The sequence below is a fragment of the Branchiostoma belcheri genome, unplaced genomic scaffold (assembly GCF_001625305.1).
Source record: "Branchiostoma belcheri isolate BF01 breed outbred unplaced genomic scaffold, Haploidv18h27 scaffold29, whole genome shotgun sequence".
NCBI lineage: Eukaryota > Metazoa > Chordata > Leptocardii > Amphioxiformes > Branchiostomatidae > Branchiostoma > Branchiostoma belcheri.
In genome coordinates this window covers 1136460-1164019 of record NW_017803898.1, presented here as the reverse complement: position 1 = coordinate 1164019, position 27560 = coordinate 1136460, and the positions used below count along the sequence as shown (strand labels likewise).

Genomic DNA, 27560 nt, shown 5'->3' with positions numbered 1-27560 from the left:
ACAAGTTAGGAAGAAGTGCTGATCTTAAATGCGTCACAATATTTTCAGAAAACTTCACAATACCACAAGCTCAAACATTTCACCTAGAAATCAGGTGAATTTTCAAGCTTAAAATGATACTAACAAAAAAACGACTATAGTTAAAATGTATATATATACTTTTGTTGCCCTTATATTAATTATTATGTAGTGATCAAGCCTTCTTTGCTTGTATTTATGATTCTTTGAAACAATTTTTGTTATGCTTGATTGAATTGATTTATTTACAAATTCTGAATGCAAAGACATTGCTTTATTCTTTACTCAGTCGTCTTTTCATCCCTTTCTCTTTTGAAATGCACTTCGTTGGCTGAAAGCAAAGTTCAATTTAAGTTTAAGCCAATTGCATTGGACAAGTTTTAAGGCACTCTTAAATTGTTATCATGTCTATCTATACAGCACAGACACACAAGCACACAAGAAACACATCGAACTTACTGGTTCTTTGTACTTTAAGAGGTCATTACTTGTTCACTCCTAGCGTAATATTGCCACAAATGCACTTTATGAAAGTAGGATATTTTCCAAGTAGATGTACGGTATTGGTTCGTTCTGTAAGTTACTAAGTCATAGCCATTTTAACAGACTAAAAAGGCTGGCATTAAACAGGCTACGTATGTACGTGATGCGTCTAGTGTAAAAGAAGCATCTTTTCAAAAATGGTCAAAAAACAACAGTAATGTATAATCTAAGAAATGAGAACCGACACCGCACATCTACTTGGAGATGGAACGAACCATTCTGCTCAGTCGGAGGGGTCCCGACAGTGAGAACAGTCCCTCATTTCCTCCTGGTAAAGCTCGATCTGAATCGTCGACGAATGCACGTCGAATCTGCTGCGCACCAAACGGGAGGCTATGTCCAGCACCTCCTGTGGGTCAGCGTCAACGTCTGGAAAAGATATGTTATTATTATTAGTTACCAGTTACTATGGTGACAGCCGTCTGGTCCAGTTAAACAGAGCAAAAACAATATGTTTGCCTTCTACGAAGGTTAAGATAACCAGAAAGGTAACACTTGCAAACCAAATGCATAATGTTCACCTTCCCATATGGTCTGCTCTGTTAATTCTTACTCAAACATATTCATATATATGGTCAGACAGGAGTATAAATCCCTCCTACTATAAAATTGCAACATGTTGTAACCCAACACTAGTTACCATGGTGACAGACGTCTGGTTCAGGTCAGTGACCTTATTGGTTTGGAGAAGAAGAAGAAGAAGAAGAAGAAACTGAGCAAAAACAATATGTTTTCCTGCTGCAAAGGAATGAACTACACGGAAGCTGGCCATGTCATATGAGGGAAGAAAAATGAAACGGGAATTCTACAAATAGTACAATACATGAGACTCCAACAAACCTGGCCCTCAAATGCCAAATTTGTGGACTTCATCTCTATGCTACTTTGCCAAAAATAAAACCGTACTGACCTACGGCGATGTGTACGGCCAGCGCGTTCTTGCCCACCGTAAGGGACCAGATGTGCAGCCCGTGGACCGCGTGAACCCCGGGGATTCCCTTCAGACTCTCCTTCACTGAGTTAAAATCCAGCCCGCGGGGGGTGCCTGGAAACAGACCAAGGATAAAAGGTGTCAGGGGAACCTGGAAACAGTTCTGGTACAAGTGCGTAACACAACTTGATCCCAAAATTGACTTTTTAAAAATTCATCAAAATGCCTGCATGAAAGGCTCTTCTCCAATTTGAGACCTAAGAATATGAAGAAGAATAGAGCGAGTGTTTTTCACTCACTTTTCACACGAATCAAGCATGTACTGATTACCATGTTGGTGTCAATGTACATTTCAATAAATTGTAGTTAAAGTGTGCACGTATATCATTCGAATAAGTTTTGCTTTCTAATCTGTTATTTTTCTCTTACTGCCCTAAACATTTGGGGTTTCATGTAAAGTAATTTGACAGGGTCAAAATAATGCAAATGTCCGAAAACGCTTGATTTTCACAGCATGCAAATGATGACACCAACATGGCGGCGGGCGGTGGCCATGACGTCACGGCCATGACGTCACGTTCTATAAAGTGGACGTCCTTCTGATAGTCCCTTCTCTGATCTCTAATTCAACAGTGGTTACAAGTATTTGAGTGGTTTTATCTGCAAATGTCTGAAACTGGGCTTGACTGTCAGTACCTATATACCTATGCGCCTGAATGCAAATAAGGACACCAGCATGGCGGCTGACATAGTGATGACGTAATGTATTATTAAACGCCGTACCTTCCATGAGCACGTTGACGGTGTCCCTCAGGATGCTAAGGGTTGTGATCAGCACCAGGACAGAGAACATGAAGGTGCAGATGGGGTCCGCCAGGGCCCAGTCAGGCTGACGGGCAACAAAAACAGTTCATATAAGGACATCAGTAAATAATTTCATCAGGTTGGTGAATTATTGAAGTTCATAGTTCCTCATTCACAACGACATGTTTACCACAGTATCATCTAGCTTCAGTGCACAGTGAACCAGTAACACCTGTATATAGCTTCAATGCACAGTGAACCAGTAACACCTAGCTCCAGTGCACAGTGAAATTTGCTGCCATACATTGTACCCTGTACAACTTTCGAGCAATATTATCAACTTCATTCATTCATATGAGCTTGTTTTTACTTTGTAAGGTATAAGAGCGTTGATTTCGAAGTACCTACCCTGAAGTAGATGATGATCGCAGCTATGAGCACGCCGAGGCTCTGCACGAAGTCGCCGACCACGTGGATGAACGCCGCCCGCACGTTCACATTCTCCTTCCCGCGGCTCGGCTCGCCCACTCCCGTGTCCTCCTTCCCCAGCAGCTCGGCGTGCGATTCTCCCCGCTGGTAGCCCTGCCCCTCCGCCGCGCCTGTCCGCGCGCTACCATTACCCATGGCGGTCCCCTCCTCGCACGCGCGAATCCCGCCGTAGTTGTTGGGGATGCCGTTACTTTGGCAGCTTTTCGTCAGCTTCTGACTCTCGTCGCATTCCTCCAAGTGTGTGTGACCTTGACCTTTCTCCGAGTGCTCCTGACCTTCGTGATTAATTGACGTGTGACCCCCGTGACTGTGACCGTGACCTGTTGACATTTGACCCACGTGGTTATGTGTGCCGTGAACTGTTGATGTTTGACCTCCGTGGCTGTGACCGTGACCTTTGTCCCCGTGACTGTGACCGTAACCTTTGTCCCCGTGACCTTTGTCCCCGTGACTGTGACCGTGACCTTTGCCCCCGTGGCTGTGCCCATGACCGCTGAACCCGTGACTGTGACCGTGACCCCACTGATGAAGTATGAAGCCCATTCTGTAGTAGGCACAAAGTAAATGCATTGTCACTAAACATCAAGTAATAACTGGGACGGGGGGCGCCACAGACTTCCCTCTGCTTGATCCACGTCACGAAAAAAAGATTTGGTCAGCATTTCAGATCTATAGAAAGGCCATGCGGTATGCTTCTACGATAAACAATCCCTGTAAGATCATTATCAACTTTCCCAATCTTGAAGCAGATCCGACGGTGGATCGCAGGTTCTGCTTGGAGATTACAATTTTTCTGTACTTACACCAGATTAACCGCCACCCCGCAGGAGGCCGTGATGAGCATGATTTTGGCGTCGATGTCCATGTCTCTGTGGATGACCCTCAGCACGGCGTTATACACCAGGATCCCCGTCACTACCCAGATCAGCAACACGGACACAAGCGCGCCCATAACCTCTGGTTCAAGTAAACATAAACAATAATAATAAATAATAAACAAACAAATATCAAAACAAGCACCGACGTCAACATTAGTGATCCAAGTTGATGTAAAATAAAACAAGTTGATGTAAAATAAAAAGATTCAATAAAAACTAATTGTAAAAGGTGAAAAAAACCTAAACGTAAACAAAATAACAAAAAAACAAATATCAAAACAAGCACCGACGTCAACATCAGTGGCCCTCTGGAACAGATAGACGTAAAATTAACAATAACAATGACAGAAACAACAGCACCAGTTGCCATGGTGACAGCCGTCTGGTCCTAGTCATTGACCTTATGTGTTTGTAGAAGAAGAAGAAGAAGAAGAGAGAAAAGGAGAAGAAGCAAAACCAATATGCTTTCCCTTCCTCTGAGATCGTAAATCTTAAGATCCCGTGGAGACCAATCTCAACTTACCTGCCCGGTAGTATCCGAAGTTCATGCTCTTGGTGGCTGGCCGAGTCGCTACCCAAATGGCGAACAGGCTGATCATGAAGCTGGCGAAATCCGTCATCATGTGAGCAGCGTCTGTCATGATGGCCAGGCTGCCGGCAAGGTACCCACCTGTCAATCAAACATGCAAATTAGTGACGTCATCATGTGGGCGATGTCCGCATTGGTCAGGAGTGACTAATGCGGAAATCCCTTTCCTCCTGTGACTTAGAGGAGTCTAAGACACAGGAGGAAAAGGATGCACACATGTCACATGACCTATCATGACTACTAGTATCACGTGTCCATCACGTGACCATCACGTGACTTACCGACCACCTCGGCCACCGTGAAGATGAGGCTGAGGATGCACACATGTCACATGACCTATCATGACTACTAGTATCACGTGTCCATCACGTGACCATCACGTGGCTTACCGACCAACTCGGCCACCATGAAGATGAGGCAGAGGATGCACACATCACGTGACCAATTGTGATATATCACGTGATTATCACGCGCCTATCACGTGACTTACCGACGACCTCGGCCACCATGAAGATGAGGCAGAGGATGCTGGCCATGATGAGTTTTTCCTGGCGGTCGGGTCGACGGGCCGGCTCTCCCCGGTGTCGTGGCAGTGCGACCGGTAGCTCCTGCCCAGCAGGTACTCTTCCTGCGAACACAGTCAGGTGAAACACAAGGAAAATGTAACTAAAGCAGCTTGATAGATCTAGAAAACTGTCAGTAGTATACTCTCCTTTTTAGAAAAGTAGTAGTCCACTGGATCATGGAATATGCCAGCACCCGTCGCTGGCTTTTAGATGTCATTTATTTTCTGTGTGAGGTAAACCTCATTTTCCTCCCAGTAGAGAAATCAGAAGGGGTAAAAGTTCTTTCCCAAATACAATGACATCACATACTTGTACTATACCAGAAAAGTTTCCGTTCTTACAGTCACAGAGATATACTCGTATATATCCCCAACATACATTGAAGATATCAGACCATTGCTTTACTGCTCCACACACCCTCCCTAGATAACTAACGGTCTGTCCCTGACACGTACCTCGTCATCATCATTAGTGGACGTGTCCGTGATGAAGGGTGTGCATCCGCCCGGTCTGACGTCACCGCCCCTGCGGCACAAGAATACGATTGTCAGAGCGCGTTCTATACTACTCATATAGCCCTGGCCGCTCTGGATCATCTCCAAGCAGAAGTCGCGATAAGGGAAAAATCGTACTTTTTTGGCGACGCTTTAGGAGCGGAGCTTTTTGTTACAGCATTAGGCTAGGTTTGAAGATGTTATAATGCTGACCTAGCTTCTACCAGGCTTCGGGAAACGACCAGAAAGAGTACAAATCGGCCAAAAAAATACCTTTCTCGGTGAAAACTAAAACTATTCGGCTGCTCAAAACTCTCCACACCCCTAATAATGTAAGGAATGGAACGGTCCTATACAAACATCAGTACGGAAGCCATGGGAATGTAACATTTGGGCGGCACTTTGGGGGTCCATAAAAGCCACTAGTCTTTAGTACAAATGGCTCTTAACGACGGATATCTTACCACAAGTACCGACATGATGTTGCCGTGACAAAACTTAGTAAAGAAAACCAAAATCCGGGGCTGAACAACTGGCAGTTGCCATATATCAGCAGGTAGAAATGCGAATCTTGTGAGTACGAATCTGAAGCCACGTTTATCCCAGTACTAATACAGTGGATTTGATATTTTATTTTGTCAAGATCTTTACCACTAATTCATTAAGAACTTTTGGCAATATTCCTTGCTAAATGTATGCAAAATATCATGGAAAACTGTTCTTTTTACAGCGAATGTTTTCGAAGCGGAGAGTTGATGACGGCAAACACACGCAACCGTAAGGACAACAGAGAACCGCATACACACGCAACCGCTCGGGCGCGTCGAAGGCATTCCGGACATGCGCACATGGTGGCAACAATACATTTATGTTTTCGTTCTTCATTGATCGCTATCTTTGTGTCAACGTATTTAACACCAAAAGACCCGGACTGGTTGGTGTTTATGTTTGTATTCACGTCTACTGGCGTTTTTTTTTTTCAAAAATGACGCCAAACTTAATTTACGGAAACAACATCATTGTACTAAGTGTAATGATGTTGTCCGTAAATTTACTTTGGCAGCTTGTTTTTATATATTGTTATGGAGAAAAATGAATTTATTCAGTGTTTTCACACCAACTTCACCATGACCTGCAAGTTTTGTAGGATCTGGATGTTATCCAAGTAGAGGTATAGGCTTTGTGTTGTTTTTGGCGTGTTTTATGCGCTTTTATCGGTCTGTCTTTTTCGTACTGGTAACTTTATTTCATTTGGCGTGGCCTGGGTGCCATTTGTTTTATAACGGGGCTGATTGCACTCGCTAACTCAAAAAACGGATGGCTTCCAGCCTTTAAAAAAAGATAGAAGAAAGTACAAAAATAAGAAAGCCCGATAAAAACGCCTGAAAGCACATCAAAAATAAGCTGAAGCCTAAACACCGAGTTGGAGAATAGAAAAAACAGCGTTTTTCCATTGATAAAACCGTTTTGTGTTAATTTCGACAAAGTAAACAGTAAATGCTACGCGAAGTCACTAAATTCCGTCAACACACGACGCCCCCAGCCCCGTCAGGGCGAAACGTTATTGACGCAACAAAAAGTGCCTCGACTTTCGTCAGGTCAGATACAAAATACAAAATAGTGATACAAAAGACGCCAGGGAACACAGATTTTGTTTCAAAAACAACTTGTGACGTCAACAAGCGATTAGCTAATATACTGTCAACATCCGAATCATATCACGAGAGTTGGCTAGCTCTCAGAACATAGTTCACTTCCACCCGCGTGCTTTGATATGATGAGCATCAAGATATAACGTTATGTCATACAGAATAATAGAATAGAAAACAAAACAGACTTCAAACAAGCCTTAAAATCTGACCTCAGACCCCTCTGACCAAAACAAGCAATGACCTACATGTATAGCTAGTATTTTATTTTGCAAACGGATTGATTTTGTTGTTTGTTTTGTTCTATTTATTTGATTTACGTATGTGACAGGCTCTGTAATTCTGATTTTGAGTTGATATTGTTCAACGTATTTTGAATTGCTAAGATTAAGTATTACTCCTATGTTCAATTTTGTGTTTTATGTTGTACAATTGTAACGTTTTGTTGATTCATCTGTTGGATGTGGAGCCAGGGCCCCCTTGGAAATCCGTTGTTTATCAACTGAAGGGGCGACCCTCAAGATTGATAAATAAAATAAAAACAGCGTCAAGATATAGGCCATACAAAATAATAGAATAGCAAACAAAACAGTCTCTTGAATTGGATGATAAACTAGCATTATGCAATGTTTATCTCTATAACATTCAATAATCCAAAGAATATGTCAATAATAATAGAACTCCTACAAGCCCAATTTAAGGTTCTACGAGTCCGATTTTGTGGCAGCTGCCCAACAAATTACAAGAAAGCTGATATGCCATGTAAGAAAAAAGTACATTATAAGCCCAAAAGCGTAGCCACCTGGCCAACAAAAGACTACGAAGGATAGTGATGATAGGCATAGATTGTTCTCTAAATTCCAGGTGTTATTTATGAACCCCGCATTTGACAAGTACTAAGTTACTTGTACACGCCCATTTAACGCGATAGCTGGAGTCTATACGCCATAGTTCCATGAAATCCATTCACGAATTGAACCGACCATGCAGGTCAATTCACAGGGTGGGGTTGCGACAAAGCTTAAGATTTTACTAAGTATTGACGTCAAAAGGAACAAAACCGTGCGAATAGCGTATACGTAACAGAAATGTTATTGACATAACTTAGCAAGTCGCTGTCTTTTTCTGTTCCACCGAATCCCCCGATCTTTAAAGGCAACATTGCCCCCCCCCCTCCATCTCCAAAGCCATGGTGTTGAAATCAAAAAGAAAAGAAGGAAAGCAAAAAAGAAGACAATGTTAACATGCCTTGCCTAGCGTTAAAAATAGCACTAACAAATTCTGCCCTTGTAGGCGCGTATTGACTTGTGTGATAGCAACTACGCGTTGAAATAAGGTATAAATCATTCAGGTTTGAATTTAATGTGTGAGGCTTAATGTTTAGCTTAATCAGTTATAGAATAGCTGGCCTCCGAGGACAATAGTCTAATTAAAATAGACTAAATCAGGCTGCTGAAACATAGCAGGAATTGATAATGTAATAGACTAGGTCATTAGCCAGAGGCTCGGCCGAGTTCCAAATGTACATATCAGTTGGTCGGCTTATATCCTCATGCCATTCTACCTATCTGATAAAGACTACAGAGACCAAGCTTAAGTGTAGCCTGGAGTCAATCCAACGCAGCCTAAAGAGTCTGTTCGAGACTACAAAAGGATCCCAAGAGGGAGCGTTAAACTGTTAAACTGTTGTGGCTTGGGCCGTTACGTTTGACTGCGGTCTTTTCAACGCCCGTTATGTTTGACTGCGGTCTTTTCAACGTCACTAGTCGCCTTGCTCTGCTAACAGTTAGTAGAGTTACTGGCCATGGGTCGGTACGGCTACGCAGTTTGGTCTGGAAGGAAGCGACGGCATGCACAGGCCTAGGATTATCTTGAGAAGGAAGGATGCCTTCTAGGATTGTCTTAAAGATTTAACACCCCAACGGTGCTTAAGGCGAGTAGTCGTGCGGAGAACATGTGAGGGTGGGGCGTATTTAACTAGGGGATATTCTATGCTAAGTGGTCCATGTTTAATAGCCTACACCAGGTCTTCCTGAGGGGGTTAGGGTGGTAGAAATTGGCAAAAATAGTGCCTGGTTGACCAGGGAAGTGGGTCCATCGTTAGGGTTTTATTTCCCCTACATTTTACTGTTTTTAAACAGTTCTTGTACGGTGGGGTCTTGTGCCGTAGCGGCAGAGTGCGCGACTCGGAATCAAGAGGTCCCGGGTTCGAGTCATGACATGCCACCGATCTTGTGCCCTTGGGAAAGGCACTTTACACGACTTTTCTCACTTCGCTTAGGTGAAAATGAGTACTGGTATTGTATTGCCCCCCTGTGTTGGTGGCGGCATTAATATAAGTTGAGAAAAATTGAGTGTGCCGTCACCACGTTTTGTGATTAGATGTTAATAATATAAAAAAACAGGTCTTGTGCTACTCTAATAACCCAGTAAGTCTATCTTAAATAAAACCTACGTAAGAACGTTTCAAATTAAAGGAATCAGGTTTTACAAGTGCCTTCATAACGTTCTATTGTATCCCTGTATGTCACCGTTAAAGGTTCAATTCAGCTTAAGAAGAATGAAAATATTTCTTCAGTTTTCTTAAGAATTCAACCATGTAAACGGTACGAAATGGCTGAATGTTACAGAGGATACACTTGAGAAGTTGTTTAAGGCATTGCCGCGGTGTGTGGAAACATTTTTACGTTTCATTTAAAGTTGCGTGTATAAAGAAGTGTTAACTGCATCAAATCGGCTTCTTTAAATAGTAATAACCGACAGTAAGGCGATTTGCTATACAACTAGCTGGAACAGGATTTTTTTGTAAATCGCAATCGTGTAGTAGGTTTAATCTGCCATTCTTAATGGCAAGAAAACCGCTCAATAAAAACAACAAACAAACGCAAAGAAATGTCCGCAGTTTTTCTACAAAAGATCGCCACATAACGCTACTGTTGTTACAGCGCTCTTTATCTTTCCGGTATGCAAAAATACACAATACTGCGTTTTATAAAAGGCCACACCAAACTGGTGGACAGAAGAACACAAAACGAGAAGGGGAGAGAGAGACATACCGAGCACCGAAAACTGCGTGTTATGCCACCAAAAAAGCCCGGCTCAATGAGTAGGATTCAAAATCCTACCTATCTGTATCTGTATAGCTTCTGTATCTATATAGCTGGTATAACCGCTCTTTGGCGTAACACACCAGCTTCGCAGGCACGCGGCTCGGCGGCAGCTGGCTACATTACACCGAACGACCTCTAAACGTTGTTTAAAGCTATCTAGTGATGGTGCCCCTACTGTACTTGGTGGCAGCGAGTTCCACTCCACGATAGTTCATGGGAAGAACAGGTTTTTTAATTCCTCAATCAGTCAGTACAAAATGAATCGATAACACATGGCGCCTACGGTCTTTTTTCTAACATACAGACTGAAATACATAAATAACATATACGTGGCACATACCTAGTCTCTACCAGACTAACTACGCTGGCTATATATAGGAGAATATTTGCCAGGGGAGTTTGGCCGCCTTGTATGTTTGATTGGCCGCGCAGGGAAAGAAACTACCTCCCCGCGGCCGGACTCCCTTGGCCAATTTTACTCTCTTTTTTTGCCGAATTCTACGATCCTTTTTTTCCCGTAGAAAGGCCTGGTGGAGGCTAGCACATACCAACAAATTCTACAAAAGCTCCAGACAGTTTAGCTGTCCTGTTGTTTATGTTGGACGGAAGGATCCGCTTTGTTAAGATCTCCGTTTGAACATGTGTTTTTAGTATTACTCATATCAACGCGGGCAAGCTTCTATCAGTGTTTACGTTGTTTTAAGACCAGAGGTCATCAAAACGCGCAACGAACAACGTATTGTTTGAAAACCTGGAGTAAAAAATGGTATATTTGAAGCAAAATACTATAGCAAATGGCTGGATATTGTGAAATTTGGCCAACTTCTGGATGTCCATAACTTTGGGTCGCAGACAGGGTGACGCAGTGACTTGGTAATCTTCAAGCAGATGTTTCATTGTTTGCAAGACTGTATCAAATTGGCTAAACAGTATCAAATTAGCAGGACAACATCACCTTAGCAAGACAATATTCATTTAACCGGCAAAAAAATGATACAAGTGCTAGTATAAAACAAGAAAGCCGATAAAAACGCCTAAAAAGAAGTAAAAAACAAGCCGAGGTCCAAACGTCTGCTTGGAGAGTAGTAACTTGTCGACTCATGGGAGATCTAATATTCGCTTTTCGAATTCGACCGAACGCTGTTAAAATGAGCGGAGAAAAAAAATCTCTATCATAAGTTAGCCGTTCCCACTCACATGTAATTTGTACCAGACTAACTACGCTGGAGAATATTTGCCAGGGAGTTTGGCCGCCTTGTAGGTTTGACTGGGCCGCGCAGATCGGATGGAAAGAAACTACCTCCCCGCGGCCAGACTCCCTTGGCCAATCTTACTCTCTTTTTTGTCGAATTCTACGATCTGTATTCCCGCAGAAAGGCCTGGTGGAGGCTAAGGAGGCTAACTCACATGAGTTGTAAAGCGAATTCCATGGGGGTACCCGGAGCGGAATTTTTCCCGTTCGAGTTAGAAGCCTGCCCGCTCTGTCCGGACGCCAAAAGCGCGATCCGACGCATCTCGCTGGCCGCCACCGCCAGAGAAGACCGGCGCCGCTCTCCAGTTTTCCCGTTTTTCCCGTTCCCTGACATCGTGCGAACCAAGCTTGTTGAACCAACCTGTTCCCCTGTACCGATCGCAGCAAGTCTGTGGTATTTGCTATGCCCAGAGGCTAAACTCGCTCAGCGCGCAAAAATCATTAGAGTGCGGTGTGCAACAGGTGCGGCCGCCATGAAACTTTTCGACTCACCAAAAACATCAAATTCACAAAAAATTGTACAAAAATTAAAGTCAAACATTTTAAAATTATGTTTAGTTTCGATCATGTATTCTTGTGTATGCATAGTTTATAACTACGATTACAGATACTTGAGTTTTTGAAGTGTTTTATTGTTCATTTAACAGACCATATAAAAAGCTCTTGCACACGCCTCGCATGCCACTACCTGGACCCCTTCATTTTCTAAAAGGGGTGCTTAATAGTGTGTGTGATTGTTTCGTATAGCCGGCAAACTGTACGCCCTTAGCGGACCAACTCCTCTGGTATGTTATCTTTCTATTCGGCCAATTTCCTCTCTTTCTGGCAGCTTCCGAAGCCTGGTACAGGCTAGTCTTAAGGTATTGTTGTTCCTTTGGTGTATATGCAGTTCCAGAACAAGCGCTAGACGGCGCCCCCGTGAAATCAGAAGAGGCACCTGTTCAAATGAGTCTGATTAAAATGCGCTCCTAGCGGCCGACCCCGAAAGTTATCCCCCAGTCAGCTACTATTCAAATAAAACCCTGGTAGCGAAGATTCTAGAACTTTCGGGCCCCACATATACGTTTTCTCTAGAAGAGTATTCTAAAATGAGTAACTTCTGATATGATCAGGATTACTATCGTCATACGCCCAGCAGTGTCACTAATTTGACCTTATATCCGTCATATTTCTTGATATTAGATGATATCAAATGTTTATGTTGTGTACATAGTTCTTTTATCCGTCTTTTATGATCATATTTCTCGTCTGATATTTTGTCAATACAGGTTTATTTTATTAACTTTATTGCCTGACATCAGTGCCATTGATTCAGCTGAAAACATAAATAATTTCCAAAATCTTATCTAGTTGCTCGAGTAACTGTTTTGTGGCGTATCTTATTACCTGGATGTCTAACCTTCACCGACGTTACGTGCGGTTATGTTAACTTATTTTCTGCGTGATTGTAACGTCGACCCAGGACTGCCCAAAAGTTGATTTCCAAGCTGATGTTTCTTTTTTATCCGTTGTTGTTTTTTTTTATCTCACGTCTGGGCTTCGAACATGGAAAAATCGGCTCAAAATCTGTTTGGTCAACTTTGGTGATTACAAAAAAAGGGAAATTCTAGATCTGCGAAAAAAGAATCGTTCAGAAACACAAATCGTTCAGTAAGCGCCAGACGCACAGAAACAGTTACTTAACTAGAAAGGTAATATTTGCAAAGCAAAGGCATAATGTTTACCTTCGCATGTGGTTTACTCTGTTAATCTTACTCAAACACATTCATATATATGGTGATAGGAGTCTAAATCCCTCCTACTATGAAATTGCAACATGATGTAACCCAATACCTGTTACCATGGTGAGAAACATCTGATTGACGAGGTCAGAAGTTATTGTTTGGAACGGAAGAAGAAGAAACTGAGCAAAAACAATATGTTTTCCTTCGGTAAACATAAATACATGTACCATTGGGCACTGCCTGCCAAAAGTGTGTGGGGGGGGGGGGAGTATTTTTGTGAAAGACCAATATTGCCAATGGACAGTTGATAATAAGAGGAAACAAATCGCCCTTTCCTCCATTCACCACCTCTTAGGAGGAGTTCCACGCTGAAAGCTTCTTTCCTAAAACAACATCACTATTGTTATACCTCGTGATTGTTTCCCGTATGGGTATAACCTTAAACTTTTCCAGTCAACGGCCAAAATAACGTCTGTTCTCACTGTCTGTGCAGTAACCCAGTACATTTGAGTGGCTCTTATGATCTTTTTTTTGTGGTTAATAAAAAAATGCACATTGATTCAGCTTACTAAAAGCTCTTAGAATATACTAGAAAATCCTATATTTGTATCTTAACAAGTGCAATGCGCTGCGATGTTGGAGGATTCGAACCCCAATCTTTAGATCCAGAAGCCACTGTGACATACAGGTCAGGGTCACTAACCACAGAATGAAAGCAAAAACATACTCTTGCCCCTCATTATCTACAAAAATATACCAGCGACGAAGCTTCATAAAAACAAATCATCCAGACGCCAAGAAAAGCAAAACACTCTGCTCATCAAATCAAAATAAAGTCAGAATTTTCCACGAAAGTTTCGCAAACAATCCAACAAAAGACTTGCGTGCGATGCACAAAACACGACGTTATAACGATTGAACCGTAAACATATGATTCTATACATATGTGAACCCCTCCTATAGATTTGTTGATAATATGCTTCGGTAGAATCGCTAGTTTCTTGGGTGTCATTTAGGGACGCGATTTGTCGCAAGATCGTCGTACGATTTTGATGTCGTATTATTGTCGTACAGGCTGTGACAGATCCAAGTGTCGACAATCATGACAATGACACAAGAATCAATACTATCTTTTCGATAACAAAGCTGCATTTCCAAACATAACATGCAGGACTATCCCCAAATGCCCCAGTTTGCGATCGACGCACGTTTTGTCGTAAGATCTCGCACGATTTTGATGTCGTAGTATTGTCGTACAGGCTGTGACACGACCAACTGCCGACAATCATGACAATCACAGTCAGACAATGACACAAGAATCAATACTATCTCTTTGATAACAAGGCAGCCGCATTCACAACAAAACATGCACGCCTATCCCCCAAAATGCCCCAGTTTGCGATCGCGCACGACAATCGTACAACCAATTGCGACCGCGCCACGAGTTTTACACAACCACTGATGACCTCTGAATCATATAGCCCTAATCCTTCCTACAAAGAGATCTACTCTCCAAGCAGAGGTTGTGGGGGAATGATCATTACCTTTTTATATATGGCCGTTTTTTTTGTCGCTACCCCCACCCTACTCCCGTCGGTGGCCGGCGACCTTCTCTGGCTAATGGATACTGCCTGGCCAATTTGATACTGTCTTTTTGCCACCGAGAGGGATCTGCTTGGAGATTAAGAGAGATCCACTTCACTTACATGACGTGGAGCGCTAGCTCGACTGGGTCTCCTGTCAGGGTGGTTTCCTCCCCGGCGGGGGCCAGCAAAATAAAGGACGATCTGCGCGTTCTGGTCGGTCTTCTTCCGCTCATTGTTACACCTGGGTCTTCCCTGGGTTGTCCTCTGTTAGAATTGTTCCTTCCCGTGCGTATTTTGCGCACAGTTTGGACGTAAATCCATCGTGAAAGCAGCGATTTGATCTGCTAGTTCTCGGAATGGCTGTGACGTCGGATGAAACTACGTCCGCGTCCTGTTTTTATTTAGCCTCCATCCGGACTAGGATCTATCCTGTTTACTGCAGGGTGGAAATCAACAAACAAGAGGAGAGGGTGCGGAGGCGGGGCTGTTAACGCACGTGGTTAAACCCGTGCTACAAACATGGCGAAAGTTTCTAGTTTAACTAGAAATGTAAGATTTTGTCCAGGTCATTGATCTTATTTGTTTGGAGGAGAAAAAGAGGGCGAAGAAGAAACAGAGCAAAACAGTAAAACTATGTTCTCCTTCTGCGAAGGCAAACATCATGATATCTAGTTGGAGGAAGGCCTCTATCATCCTCCATTAACTCCGAAATCTTAGCTACCGTCAAAAATTCCTCACTAAGACTTGTGCCATCAGAACTTTCTACCATATTATATTATCTGTTTTTAAAGTACTGTGCCATTGAAGAGCTAGCACATATATATATATAGATACATCACCCACGCTCACTCTTTAGTGTATGTATTTTGTACCATGTATATGCAATAAAATGTGTGTATAGCTTTATCAGGACTTTAAATAATGTAAAACTATCTTATATACATGTACAAGTAGATGAGTGCGAAACTCATCATGTGGGTGACCTGAGGTCACAGACCACAGATATTTGAGATCAAATCTATCACATGGTGACCTCAAATCACCTACATGTCTGTATGGGGTCGTAACTGGGGGTGATTTCGGGTGAGGGACAGATTTGAGGGATGATCTTTTTAATTAAATGTTCAGCGTGTAACAAGGCCCAATGGCTACACTTCTAATGTTCTATAGAACGCATAGAACGCGTGACAACCAGTGTTCTGGTGTTCTATAGAACGCGTGCGTTCTGGTGTTCTATAGAATGTGTGGTAACCAGTGCTTATGCTCTATAGAACGCAAGTGTTCTAATGTTCTTAAGACTGTATGGTAACCAGTGCCCTTATGTTCTATAGAACGCGTGTGTTCTAATGTTCTTTAGAATGCATCGTAACCAGTGTTCTTAGGTTCTATAGAACGTTTGGATTTTAATGTTCTATTGCACGTGTGGCGTAATGCACTAGGGACAAAATAAATAGATGGTCTTATGTATAGAGCTAGATGTGCAAAGGTTAGGTGTAACAAGTCGTTCTGTGGCATAAGGCTCCCACAAGACAACAGATATGATTATACTGATAAAAATGACAAAAATGATGTGACATTTGATATTTTGACAAGAAAAATCAGATAACCTGGTCGGAGACAGTCCTTGATTAGTATCTATCAAAAATCGTCGAAATGATACTTTTATGGAAAATCTGATCTTTGTTTGTTGACATGGCAACAAAAGATGACTGTTATGACGACAAAAAAATCGATGACCAAAGCGCCGGTCAGGTGGTCACGTGACACATGGGGTCACTACGTCACCAAAAACACAGGATGGAGACGGAACCACTTTGGCATCGGGGGTGTAACTTTTAAAAGTTGAAATTTGACATCCTTATTACATATTGCAGTCTGGATAGCTAGGGCTGTGCCCATCGTCGTTCCCCTGGCCCTTGGGCCGCACAATGGCGCAATCACTACAGCAGGGGGCTAGTCTACTGGTAGTGGTGTGTGTTTAACTCCCATACTTTCAACGATTACACTATCAGTACTATCCAATCATTAAGGTATCAATGTGGTGTCAAAAGATGGTTTTTATATCTACTACACTGAAATTTTATTACTGCTATAGCTAGTCCAGCAAAAAAGATGCACAACAATATTCTTACTGTCCATCACAATTAGCAGTTTGAGTTTAGCCAATGAGAGAAGAGGAACTAACAGTTCAGCCAATGAGAAAGCGGCTGGAAGTCCGTTCTATTTGCATTTTTATGCCTGTATTTTGCATGTCTAGAGGGTCTGTATGGGATCGGCCCATTTAAAAACAACATCGCACTAACCTTTTCCGAAACAGAAGTCGTTTTTGTTTCCTTTCTTTCGGGAGCCTTGCCTTGACGTACGCCCCTCCTAGTGACTCAGTGATCAGGGGTGTCATCTCGTCGGCTGTCTCCTCATCTGGGCTCCCGTTTGGGTCGGAGGAACCGAAGAGGGCGGGGGAAGACGACATCTGCCACGCTTCGTTCTTCATCTCATGCCCAAAAAAAGTAAGCCAGGTTGAATCGGAGTCCGCGAATCATGTGTCCGGTCGCGATGTGCGAATCTGTAGTGTGGGTGAATGTAAAGATACAGAGTCATCGTCTGCTTGAAGATGAGCCAAATTGTCGCGTGACACGACAGAAAAATATGCAAGTAAATCATAATGATAAAGTTCCTCTTTTTTGCTCTTTTTTACCATTGCGTAACTTGCTTGTCATTCATGGGCCTGGGTTAGAGAGAATTAAGTTCCAGCCAACTCCACATGACAGGCACTTTCGTGTACGTACGTAACTATAGAGGAATTTCTCGCTGATTTTTGTCTATGCATTTTCTTAGCTTCAGAAGTGGCTAGACTTAGAAATTGGCCCTGACATGTTATATGTCTTTTTAATCAATGTCTACTCTTTCCAACAGCCCTGTAGAGGCTTGCATTTTCCCATTGACTGCATCTAAACGATAATATACAGCTTTCTCTGCTTGGCACTTTTGAGAAAGAGTTCGGAAGTTAAACATACGTATACACTACTAGATTGTTATTGTAAAGTGCTACAATAATGTTATTCTAACATGTTGCAATAACACCCAGTGACGTCACTGCACAATGACGCAAAATGCTAGTATATGGTCAATAACACGGGAAACTCTGAATGGCGTCAGTTGTGGTGGCTAGCTTTTTCTACACTAGAAATTGGTGAATTGTATCTCCAGGGTGACAAATCAGAAATCAGGAAAACTTGTAGATACTTTTTGTTAGACCCCTATACAAAGACAACAATATACAAGTAAAAAGATAGTTGGCTACATGTATAATTCACAAATATATTGGTAAAAAGTTGTTTAGGTACATAGGCTGTATCTGTATAGCCGGTATAACCGCCTTTCGGCGTAACACACCAGCTTCGCAGGCACGCGGCGCGGCGGCAGCTGGCTATATTACACCGATCGACTTGTTGCACCTCACCCTTGAACATCTAACTCTAGACATTTTTGTAAAGCTATCTAATCTACATGAAACTAAACCCGTGTTTGTGTCGATGCATCTGTACCTGTTTAGGTTCACATTTCTATCATCTAGCACGAACGTTGCATGACAGTTCCGACAAATGAACGCTCTCTCGGTCATATAGCTTTCTCCGAAACTGAAACAGTATTGTGCTTTCAACCGTTTTGATTTGGAAATATTCCTTCAATATAGTTTTTCTGTCATTATTTCTAGATCTGTCAACTTTCTCACGTTTTCGAGAAAGATTATTGAAAATATTGATTTTGAAGCTAAAATTGTCGCCGTTGTTTGATGATAGCGTTTGGAGCCGCCGATCCGTAATCAAGTCACAGTCTGTCAATGTCAGTAGGAACAAAGGTGAACCTGGAGTTTTCCAAAGAAACTTTTTATCAATATCATCTTTTTGAATCTGTAAAGGCTATCAGATAGGAAAGCACAATGCATTTTTTCTATTGACCGTTTTGTTTGCTTGTTTTGGAATTCTTCGATATTTTTCAATACGCGTGTTTGGGAGACCCACACCCCACGCACGTTAAAGAACCCACCACACTTATCGAAAGGAGTAGGGGACCTTCCCGGTGTGAGTGGTTCAAACCTGACAGATTGGTCTTAGGTTTGACATCTTGAAGAGGTGATAGTCACCTGTTATGTCAATCCTTCCACAAATGCGGTAAATCTTCATAAAAAAGATAAAATAAAAAAGCTGCGTGTAGGTGTTGTGGTGGCAGAATGACTCTGACCAGCCCCTCTAACTCTGTCAGGCCACTTGCTACATAATCTATTCCAACACTACAGTGTGTCTGCTACAGCACCAGTTACCATGGTGACAGACGTCTGGCCCTTATTTGTTTGAAGAAGAAGAATAAACAAAGCAGAAACAACAAGTTCTTCTTCTCCGTAGGTATACAACTGTGAATTCGGCGCTGGAATTTGAAATAAGAACATTTGACAGACAGCTAACGGACACTCATTTGCTAATGACAATTCTCTAATTGCTGAACCAATAATTACAAAAAAACATGTATAATGGACAGTCAGGATCGATCTACATTTTGTATTTCCCCACGGATTGTTTTGTGAGACACTTCTACTGCCTTGACCTATGCCACAGATTCTGGTAAACAAATGGAACAACAAATAAAATGTCAGTTTGGGAAACGAAAGAATCAATACTTGGACACAGATGGCCGGGTGGTTGCACGATGGCCGGCAAAAGAACGAGTTGACAATTCTACAAAACCCAGTAATATGCCCTGCCGTCTGTTTCATCACTCTATTGATCGGTTTGACATTTAATTCTGATGCGTGTCCCAAGGCTGACTGAAATTAAGGTTATTGACCTAAGCGATAGCTTCTGGTACATAAATAAAATAATAAATAAAATGTCAATCTTATTATGAAACAGATTATATGTCACATGAATGTATGTAGAGATGCAAAATAGAATTGCCATAAAATGCAAAAAATTCATGGGCATACAACTATTTTGTCATTAACTGGTCGTACGAATAATTGCATGCCATTCTCTCATTGGCTGATTGGTAAGGGTCAGGGTTGATCACTTAGCGTGGGTGACAGGTGGTACCGGATATGACCGGATGCTGTAACTATGTGACCTTGCCCGACATGGTATGAATGACCTTAAGGTCGTACGTTTTAATAATCTTGTCTTCTTCAAGCTGACCAAAGCAACATCATTGGCAGTAACGTTCAACGTACATCGGGTCAATGCGTCATTTTCTTCCATATTCCTGTAGTCTTTAGAATTATTAAAAAAGCGTTGTATTGGTTGTATTGTCACTGTTGTCATATATATATATTGTACCCTGTACAACTGTCCAGCAATTAAGTTCATTTATTCATTCGTTTGCAATCGTCATGCAATCTTATCTCCAAGCAGATGTTTCGATTGAAATCACTTAAAAACATTTTCTGAGTGTCCTTTCTATTACACATTCGAATGGCTTCGTGCCCAAAACAACCAAGCAACTAAACAAACAAACAAACAAACAAACAAATAACAACAAAGGGGTAGCCAGAATCACGAAGTTTCCATTCCGACATCTGCTTGGAGATGTCACAACAACATATAACTACCCCCCTCCCCCTCCTTATGGATGGAATAAGCATATGTGGGGAAAATAGTTACCTGAATTCAGCACAAGAAACCCTGAAGAACTCAGCAATCCGTTACCAGTCACCTTTAGAAGCCAGAGTCTTACTGAAAAGTCTTAACTGAAAGTTTCAAGATGGTAGTCTTTAGTGTCAGTTTAAGACTATACATGGAAAGAATTTGGCAGAAGCACCTAGAATACAGCAACACCAGGACGCAATGTGTTTATTTATCAACTTGAAGCACTGTGTATGGTCACGTGGGCTGGCAATAGACAATACAGTCACACGACTTGACATGTGAGACATCCGTGTCATATAGATAGAGCCAGCTGGTGCTCAGTTCGATACAACCTTTTTTTTTTGTGACTCTCCAATCAGATTCAGAGGTTTGTGTTTTGGCGTGCTTTTAGGCTTTTTATTGGGCTTTTTTTTGCACTGGTGTCTTTTTTTATGCCAATCCAACCAAAAGAAAGCAAAAAAGAAAGCCTGATAAAATATTGTCTACCACTTTGTTACAGTTAAGTCAAAGACCACTCTGGATAGAGTCACAACTCCATTTATTTCTGATGTGAACCCTACTTGTGTAAGATTAAACCTTCAACCTGGTTTCTTCTATAGCTTAGTGTGGAACACTGGAACTGATCAAAATGAACACATAACATTTTATAATGTTATCCCCAAAAACTGTTTGACATGTGATCTAAGATTCAAATAGACTGAACAGTACTAAACATGTTTACAACATTCTGAGCCACCGATTCAAAGCATCCCATTCTAAACATTTAATAACTCTAAAATTACATGTATAATCTTTTACAACTCTGACCATAATATACACCTACTGTATTAAAATATATACAAATTTGTTCATTCTTGACTTGTTTGTTCACATAAGATCTACAATTTGTCTTCCAATATCTGCTTGGAGAATAGTCATGAATTACAATTCTTCTGCACACCAATAAAAAAACCAAAAACTAAATTTTACAAGAAGAAAAAAAGGTACTGCATGTCTTAAATCACATACAAAGTCACGACATACATTTAACTTTATGTATTGCATAGTTATTATATATACATTGTTTGTAGTACCTTCCATTTTTGACAATTTTTGTGACAGTTGAAAAAAAGCTCAGTCACAAATATTAAGCAGCAAAAGTTCCAACCATATCACAGTAAAAAATACAAACAACTTGTACAAATCCCTGCATATATATAAAAATTATGAAATTATTCAAAATATACAGTCACCTATTTGGTAATTCTTGGTTGTCAATGCATAGATATTTCACCACAATCTTGCATGTGGTAGGCACTTTGGTACATTTCACACTTTGTCAAATTGCAAAAAAATTTATACATGTAATTCATCTGCAAACCAAAGTACAAATAGGGATCTTATTCATGATTATCAAAATACAAAATAATTCATCTCTGATATGTTGATATTCAATTAGAAAAAATTTAGAAAAATCACAACTTCTTTGGAATATACATCGTAAAGATATTGAACACTTTGTGCAAACTCAAAATATAAAAAGGCTTAACTTTTCCCAGATAAATATTGTACAATCCCATGCTGGACAGACAAACCATAAGAGGTTTTGATGTTTTAAGAGGACTGAATTACTAGTTTTTTTGTTTAAAAAAAAAAGATGAATTTTGTGATTTTGTAAAAAAAAAATGGGTGAATAAATAACATTGTATTGTGAAGCATGTAACCTTCCTACATTTGCTGACATCACTGAGTCCTGTGCACTATTTTTGTTCTCGCAGAGATGACATCACCAAGTCCTGTGCACATGTTGTTGTGTATGAGAGTTAGTGTTGTCCTTGGTGCTGAAATCCAGACACAACACATTTCTTAGTTTTTACTCATCTCAGCTCACCACATCTCAGCTCACCACAATACACTCTCATTTGACAGCTATTTTGCACCATCCCCCCATGAATGTACAGAATACATTACTTCTAAATCTGAATCTGGTATTTGAATTTTCAGTACAATACATTGATTTTATTCTATGGAAGCCCATGTAAAACAACTAGAAGGCATGATAAAGTAAAATACTGACAGGCCCAGAACACTTGTATCAAACATAAGAATGACCCAGGTATGACAAAAAATGAACCACCCCCTCAGTACCCCGCTGGTTTGCCCCCTTTTCGCGGATCGCTGCACGCTTGTATTTCCGCCCCCTCCCTCCATATAACCTGCACCGCGGCGTAGCTCCCATCGTCGTAGATTGTAGGCGAGGGGTTGTAGTCCCAGTGCGAGAGTTTGTGCACAAGTTCGTGGTTGTTCCAGAGTTTCCGCTCCATGTACAGCTCGTTGGGCTCCAGCTGGTGGTGGATTCTTCCACTGTCTACTGCCTCTAACATGTCCATACCAAACCACTCCATGTTGGCAAAAACCTGCAAGAGAGAAGGTGTAAGAAACAGGAGGAGCCAGTAGAAACAGATAAAAACCCCTGGGCCCGTGTCGGGGTTCAAACCCACGACCTCCCGAGCACCAGCTTCAAAATCTGACGCTCTAACCACTTGGCCGAAAAGGTCTAGACCCATTGGCCGGATCAGTTGGTAGCGCCTGTAAACCCCCCACTGTTACAAAGGGATTAAATTATTTGTAGAGTGGTGGCAGGGATTTAGCCTGACTACATGATGCTTCTAGCAGCCATTCCACTAGTTAGGCCCCTAGCCTGGCTACACCACGGAAGGACCCCTACTCTTTTTGATAATGATGGGATCTTTCACATACTTAACGTGCATCTCACGGGACGTCCAGCTTTACGTCCTATCCAAAAGGATGTCCCTAACAGAAGTTACACTTACGTCAAGTGAAAAAAACAGACTGAGTTTAATTCTCATTATGTACTTGCAACTCAGATTAACTTTCATACTAACCCTCACCACAAGTATATTTTGACATCAACACTCACCTGCGCCGCTGCTGTTGGTATCATCATGCCTCCTGATGCTCCCATGACCACCTGCACGTTCTGGTTCCTGTCAATCATGATGGTGGGGCAGGTGGACGACATCGGGCGCTTCCCTCGTCTGGGGGGGAGAAACATTAGATTTATTGGATGAAAAAGTCTTCTGTATATTGTTATATCTAAGACCTACATAAGGTAAAATTCAATGCAATAATATAAGTAGTGAAGACCTTGCACTGACCTGATAAAATTTTTTGGAATACGGTGGGAAGTCCTTGTCGTTTCTATGAAAACCAGGGCTAGAGAGGTCTGACATCTCGTTGTTAAGGATGACTCCCGTAGACGGCGAATAAACGCCCGACCCGAAGTAATGATTGATCGTGCTTGTAACCGCTACGGCATCACCGTTTGCCGCAAGAACGGAGACATGCGTGGTTCCTGCATCATCTGCGTTGTAAAATTGTGCCCCGTAATAACCTTTCGAGTCGTCGCTCGTGTGGTGTCCATGATTTTTGATTTTTCTCATGATTTCCTCGGCAAATGAATCAGACGTTAGCTTAGCCACTTCATCAGCCACGTTTTCAAAACGTGGGTCACCTAAATGTGTTCTTTCTGCGGCAGCAAATTTGAACACCTCTGCTATCTTGTGTAACGTGATCGCCAGATCTTCCCCTGCAACACTTTTCGGGTTCAGTTCGAATTCTTCTAACGTTTTGAGGATGAATTCGAACACTGCCCCTCCACCTGGTGGACCCGTGGAAATCATTCTCAAACCCGCTGTCTTTAATTCTGAATATTTTGGCCTTGTTAGGTTGACTCTGTAGTTCTCAAAATCATCTTTGGCTATAATTCCACCTTGGCTTTGGATATTTGTGACAAGGTTCGTTGCGATGTTTCCGGAATAAAACACATCCCCGCCGTGCCTGGCTATACTGTCTAACGTTCGGGACAAATCAGACATTTTGTACTTTTTGCCCTCTGTAAGTACATTGCCGTCCTGATCGCAAAAAACGTCTTGGAGAGGAGATGCCTTTACTTTGTGTTCAGCACTTTTGAGCGCGTGTGCGAGTGCCTTGTCGACGGTGGTTCCGGATCGTGCTAGTTCGATCGCGGGCTGTAAGAGATCACCCCAGGGAAGCTTTCCGTAGCGCTGGTGAGCCTCCATGTGACCTTTGACTGCACCTGGCACAGCCACAGCAAGACCACCTTCAAGAAATGGACAGAAAAAATGGTTTAGTGAAAATCAACATCAGGTGCTGAAATGCCATCCAATAGCTTATTCTCTCCCAAACAAGTGTCAACAAAAACAAATGGCCAAGAAATCTTATCATGGAGTCTTTTAGTAAGGATTGTTGACTCAGAAGCCAGATCTAGAGGTTCTGGGTTCAAATCCTTGTACCCTTTACACCAATTTCCTCAGGTGAAAATGAGTACCTATATACTAGTAGCTAGTTTAAACTAGAAGCACCCATTGGATAGGACACTGAATGGAGGTCCTGTGTCTGAGGATAGCCACACCTCAAGCACTTATCGAAAAGAGTAGAGGTCTGTCCAAATAATACCTGTAGGCATAAGCCAATGTTATGACATGAAGAAAACCAGTTGTTTCACTCACCAACTTGTGACAGTGTTCTATTGTCACCAAACATGTCCATGGTGGCGGCTGCCGGTGCAACCTCACGAGCATCGATAACTTCTGCTGCTCCACGCGACCTGGAAATATAAAATGATTTAGAATTATTCTTCTTCATCACCCTCTAAAACTTGGGGGGGAGGTGCAGGGATCTTACAGCAAGAAAGCCCTCTACTGACTGTGCTTGTATGGCATGGTGGAATTAAGAGTCAACAGATATCCAAAAATGGTAATAAACATTTTTTATCATAAGGTTTGTGTGTTTAGGTTTCAAGGTGGGTGGGCAGAGATTGGGTTCCAACTGATTGACAGGGTTTTGACCTGCATTTATGTGGTTTCCAGCAACGTATGAACCATAAACCTTGATGTGATAGCAGAATATGTTTCATCATACAATCTCAGGAATGATGTAATCCATTAACACAAACTATATCTACTTCCCAGAAGTTTGAAATCGGGTTTCTTGCTAGTAAGATATTTCACCTGTCATAGATGACAAAGAACAGTCCTCCCCCTATCCCTGCGCTGTGTGGATGCTTGATTCCAAGACAGTACAAGGCAGCGATGGCAGCGTCCACCGCACTTCCACCTCGCTTCTCCAATATGTCTGCTCCGATTTGTGAACACTCCGAGGAGTCAGTGGCAACTGCTGCATGCTTGAATACGGAGTAGCCCTGGAGACGTGGGAAAAACCTCTCATGTTATAATCTAATGATTCTAAATATAATTAGCTCCATGACGAATTTCAAAAGTGCTGTTGTAGTACCAAGTGCTTTTAATTCATGAAATATTTGAGGTAACTTTATGTTCATGATAAGATTTTACTGCAAATGTGTGCTCTATCTTACTAAGTTTTATTGTTTCAAACATTTCAACTTAAGTTAAAACACCATCTTTCCCTTAGTACTCAATTTAATGATTTTAAGTATTTCATAGAGCTTCCTGCTGTAGCTTATTCTAGTCATTGACTATGTCGAACCTTCAGTGGCTAATTGTAACATGTTCTGGATAGAGAAGTGTACAACTCTCCAAGGGCTACAAACCACTTATAGCGTTCGGGAATTAGACGGAAGTTTAGAAAGAATCTGGGTTTGTTTCAGTCATTGAATACATACATACATGCATATCCGGGCTTTCATTATTTGAATACAAAGCTATAACTGTAGCTTAAACAAACTGAATTACCGATAACACAAACACTGTGACAGCTAATGGATTTCATACACAACGATCTTTTGTTCTCCTTAGAAATCGTCATGGTGGGTGGTTGTATGGAAATGAAAAAAAGGTCCTAGAAAAGTAAGAAACTGAGAACATGGAGGTAGAATTGAACAAGAATTCTACCTCCATTAAAAGAATTTGATGATACAAAATGTAGACTAAAAGTCTGTATAATAAGTCTTTGTTTAGAAAAAAATATTGTTGCATAAACCCTTTAATCAATGTACATTAATCATGTTCATGAGAAAATCTACCATCTATGACACCTGTTTCATTCGGGATTGTACCATTATGGATATAGGGGTGATGCTAAATATGAACACCTTTCATATACAAATTGGTGACAAAAAGTTGATGGCAAATTGGCCACAAGTTATTTTTTTGAACAATTTTGCTTTATGCCAAAAGTATAAATTTTACTATTTTTCACCTTTTAAAAAATGTAAAGAAAGAACAAAAAGATTTTCAACCCCTGGTGCATAGTGGTCCGTCTCAGTTTAATGCTCTAAAAACCACCTGCCCTAATTCCAAAATGGCCGCCACTAAACCCCCTTACAGTTTCTCATTCAAAGAAAATCCGTTTCTTTCCTTATTTACCGAACTGATTACGCATTCAGAAATGGTTAGGCACACAAAACGCACCAGCATATTTGATGAAAAGCTTGGGAAGTAATTTTATACATTAGCAAACAGTACTTGTAGGCACGATATGTCATACTTAAGTACCAAGAGGGCACTTACTACTGTATGTAATTACACGTATTAGAATCATGTGCATTCTACTAGAATTTCTAGATCAATTTTCTCCTGTATAAAACGTGTTTTTACAATGATTTTTTTTTAAATTTTTACCCAAATTTTACAGTAAGAAAGTTGCACACTAATATGTTCTAGACATTGTGTTCTAGCTAGGCAATAAGAATAAAATACATATGTAACAGTGAATAAAAGTTTGGAATACAAATTGTGGGATTTCAGAAGTGTTTTTAATATACTACATGATACCATATGGAATGTAATCTAGTATCTGTTTGTCTTTTGTATTTGTATACTGTTTTGCTTAAAGTAAACGTGCATTTTCTCTGTAGCATTTTATCTATTAGAGTGAAATAAAAAAGGGCAAGACAACTCTTTCAGGAAGTGACCCGTAAAATTTCAGACACACATGCACATGGCAACGTAACGTATCATTACATTATACTTCAACTTTACACCTAAAACTTACCGTATGCGGATGGTGCCCGTCTTGTAGCTGGCCGTGGTAAGCTTTCCAGGCAGGTAAACCGAAGGCAGTGGCGACTAGGATGAGAATTACCGAGGCAAGAAGGTGGCAACAGACGCTACAACAAGACGGCCGCCCAGGGTAGGCGTGCCCCCGCGTGCCTTGGTAGTTGTTGTCGATGTACAGAACCACTTCGTCACCTTCTGCCTCGCTAGAATCGGACTCCTGGTTAAGCCGGCTGTACCTGGCAGCCGCCCGACCGGTTATTTCCCTCATTCCGCAGGTTTTGGGGAGGTTT

General features: G+C 41.6%; 2 protein-coding genes across 3 annotated transcripts; both read right to left on the bottom strand.

Moving 5' to 3' along the window:
- Positions 1-165: 165 nt before the first annotated feature.
- Positions 166-20403, bottom strand: LOC109473018 (zinc transporter 2-like). The gene is given in 11 exon segments (XM_019772910.1): positions 166-930; positions 1472-1606; positions 2276-2381; positions 2705-3329; positions 3589-3742; positions 4187-4333; positions 4743-4799; positions 4802-4880; positions 5274-5343; positions 16937-17196; positions 20285-20403. Coding segments are annotated over 10 exon segments (1707 nt in total). The 5' UTR covers positions 17125-17196; positions 20285-20403; the 3' UTR covers positions 166-784.
- A 752-nt stretch (positions 20404-21155) lies between these two features.
- On the bottom strand, positions 21156-27551 carry LOC109473021 (gamma-glutamyltranspeptidase 1-like). Of its 2 annotated transcripts, none has more exons than XM_019772913.1 (6): positions 27266-27551; positions 25303-25493; positions 24802-24899; positions 23424-24392; positions 23190-23302; positions 21156-22665 (listed from the first exon to the last, which is right to left on the bottom strand). In XM_019772913.1, the coding sequence occupies exons 1-6, from the start codon at positions 27536-27538 to the stop codon at positions 22390-22392; spliced, it is 1920 nt and encodes a 639-aa protein (XP_019628472.1). In that variant the 5' UTR covers positions 27539-27551; the 3' UTR covers positions 21156-22389. The 2 variants fall into 2 exon arrangements, 1 of the variants encoding a protein (XP_019628472.1); XR_002140397.1 differs by having other exon boundaries at positions 22566-22665; positions 23190-23307; positions 23428-24392.
- Positions 27552-27560: the final 9 nt, after the last annotated feature.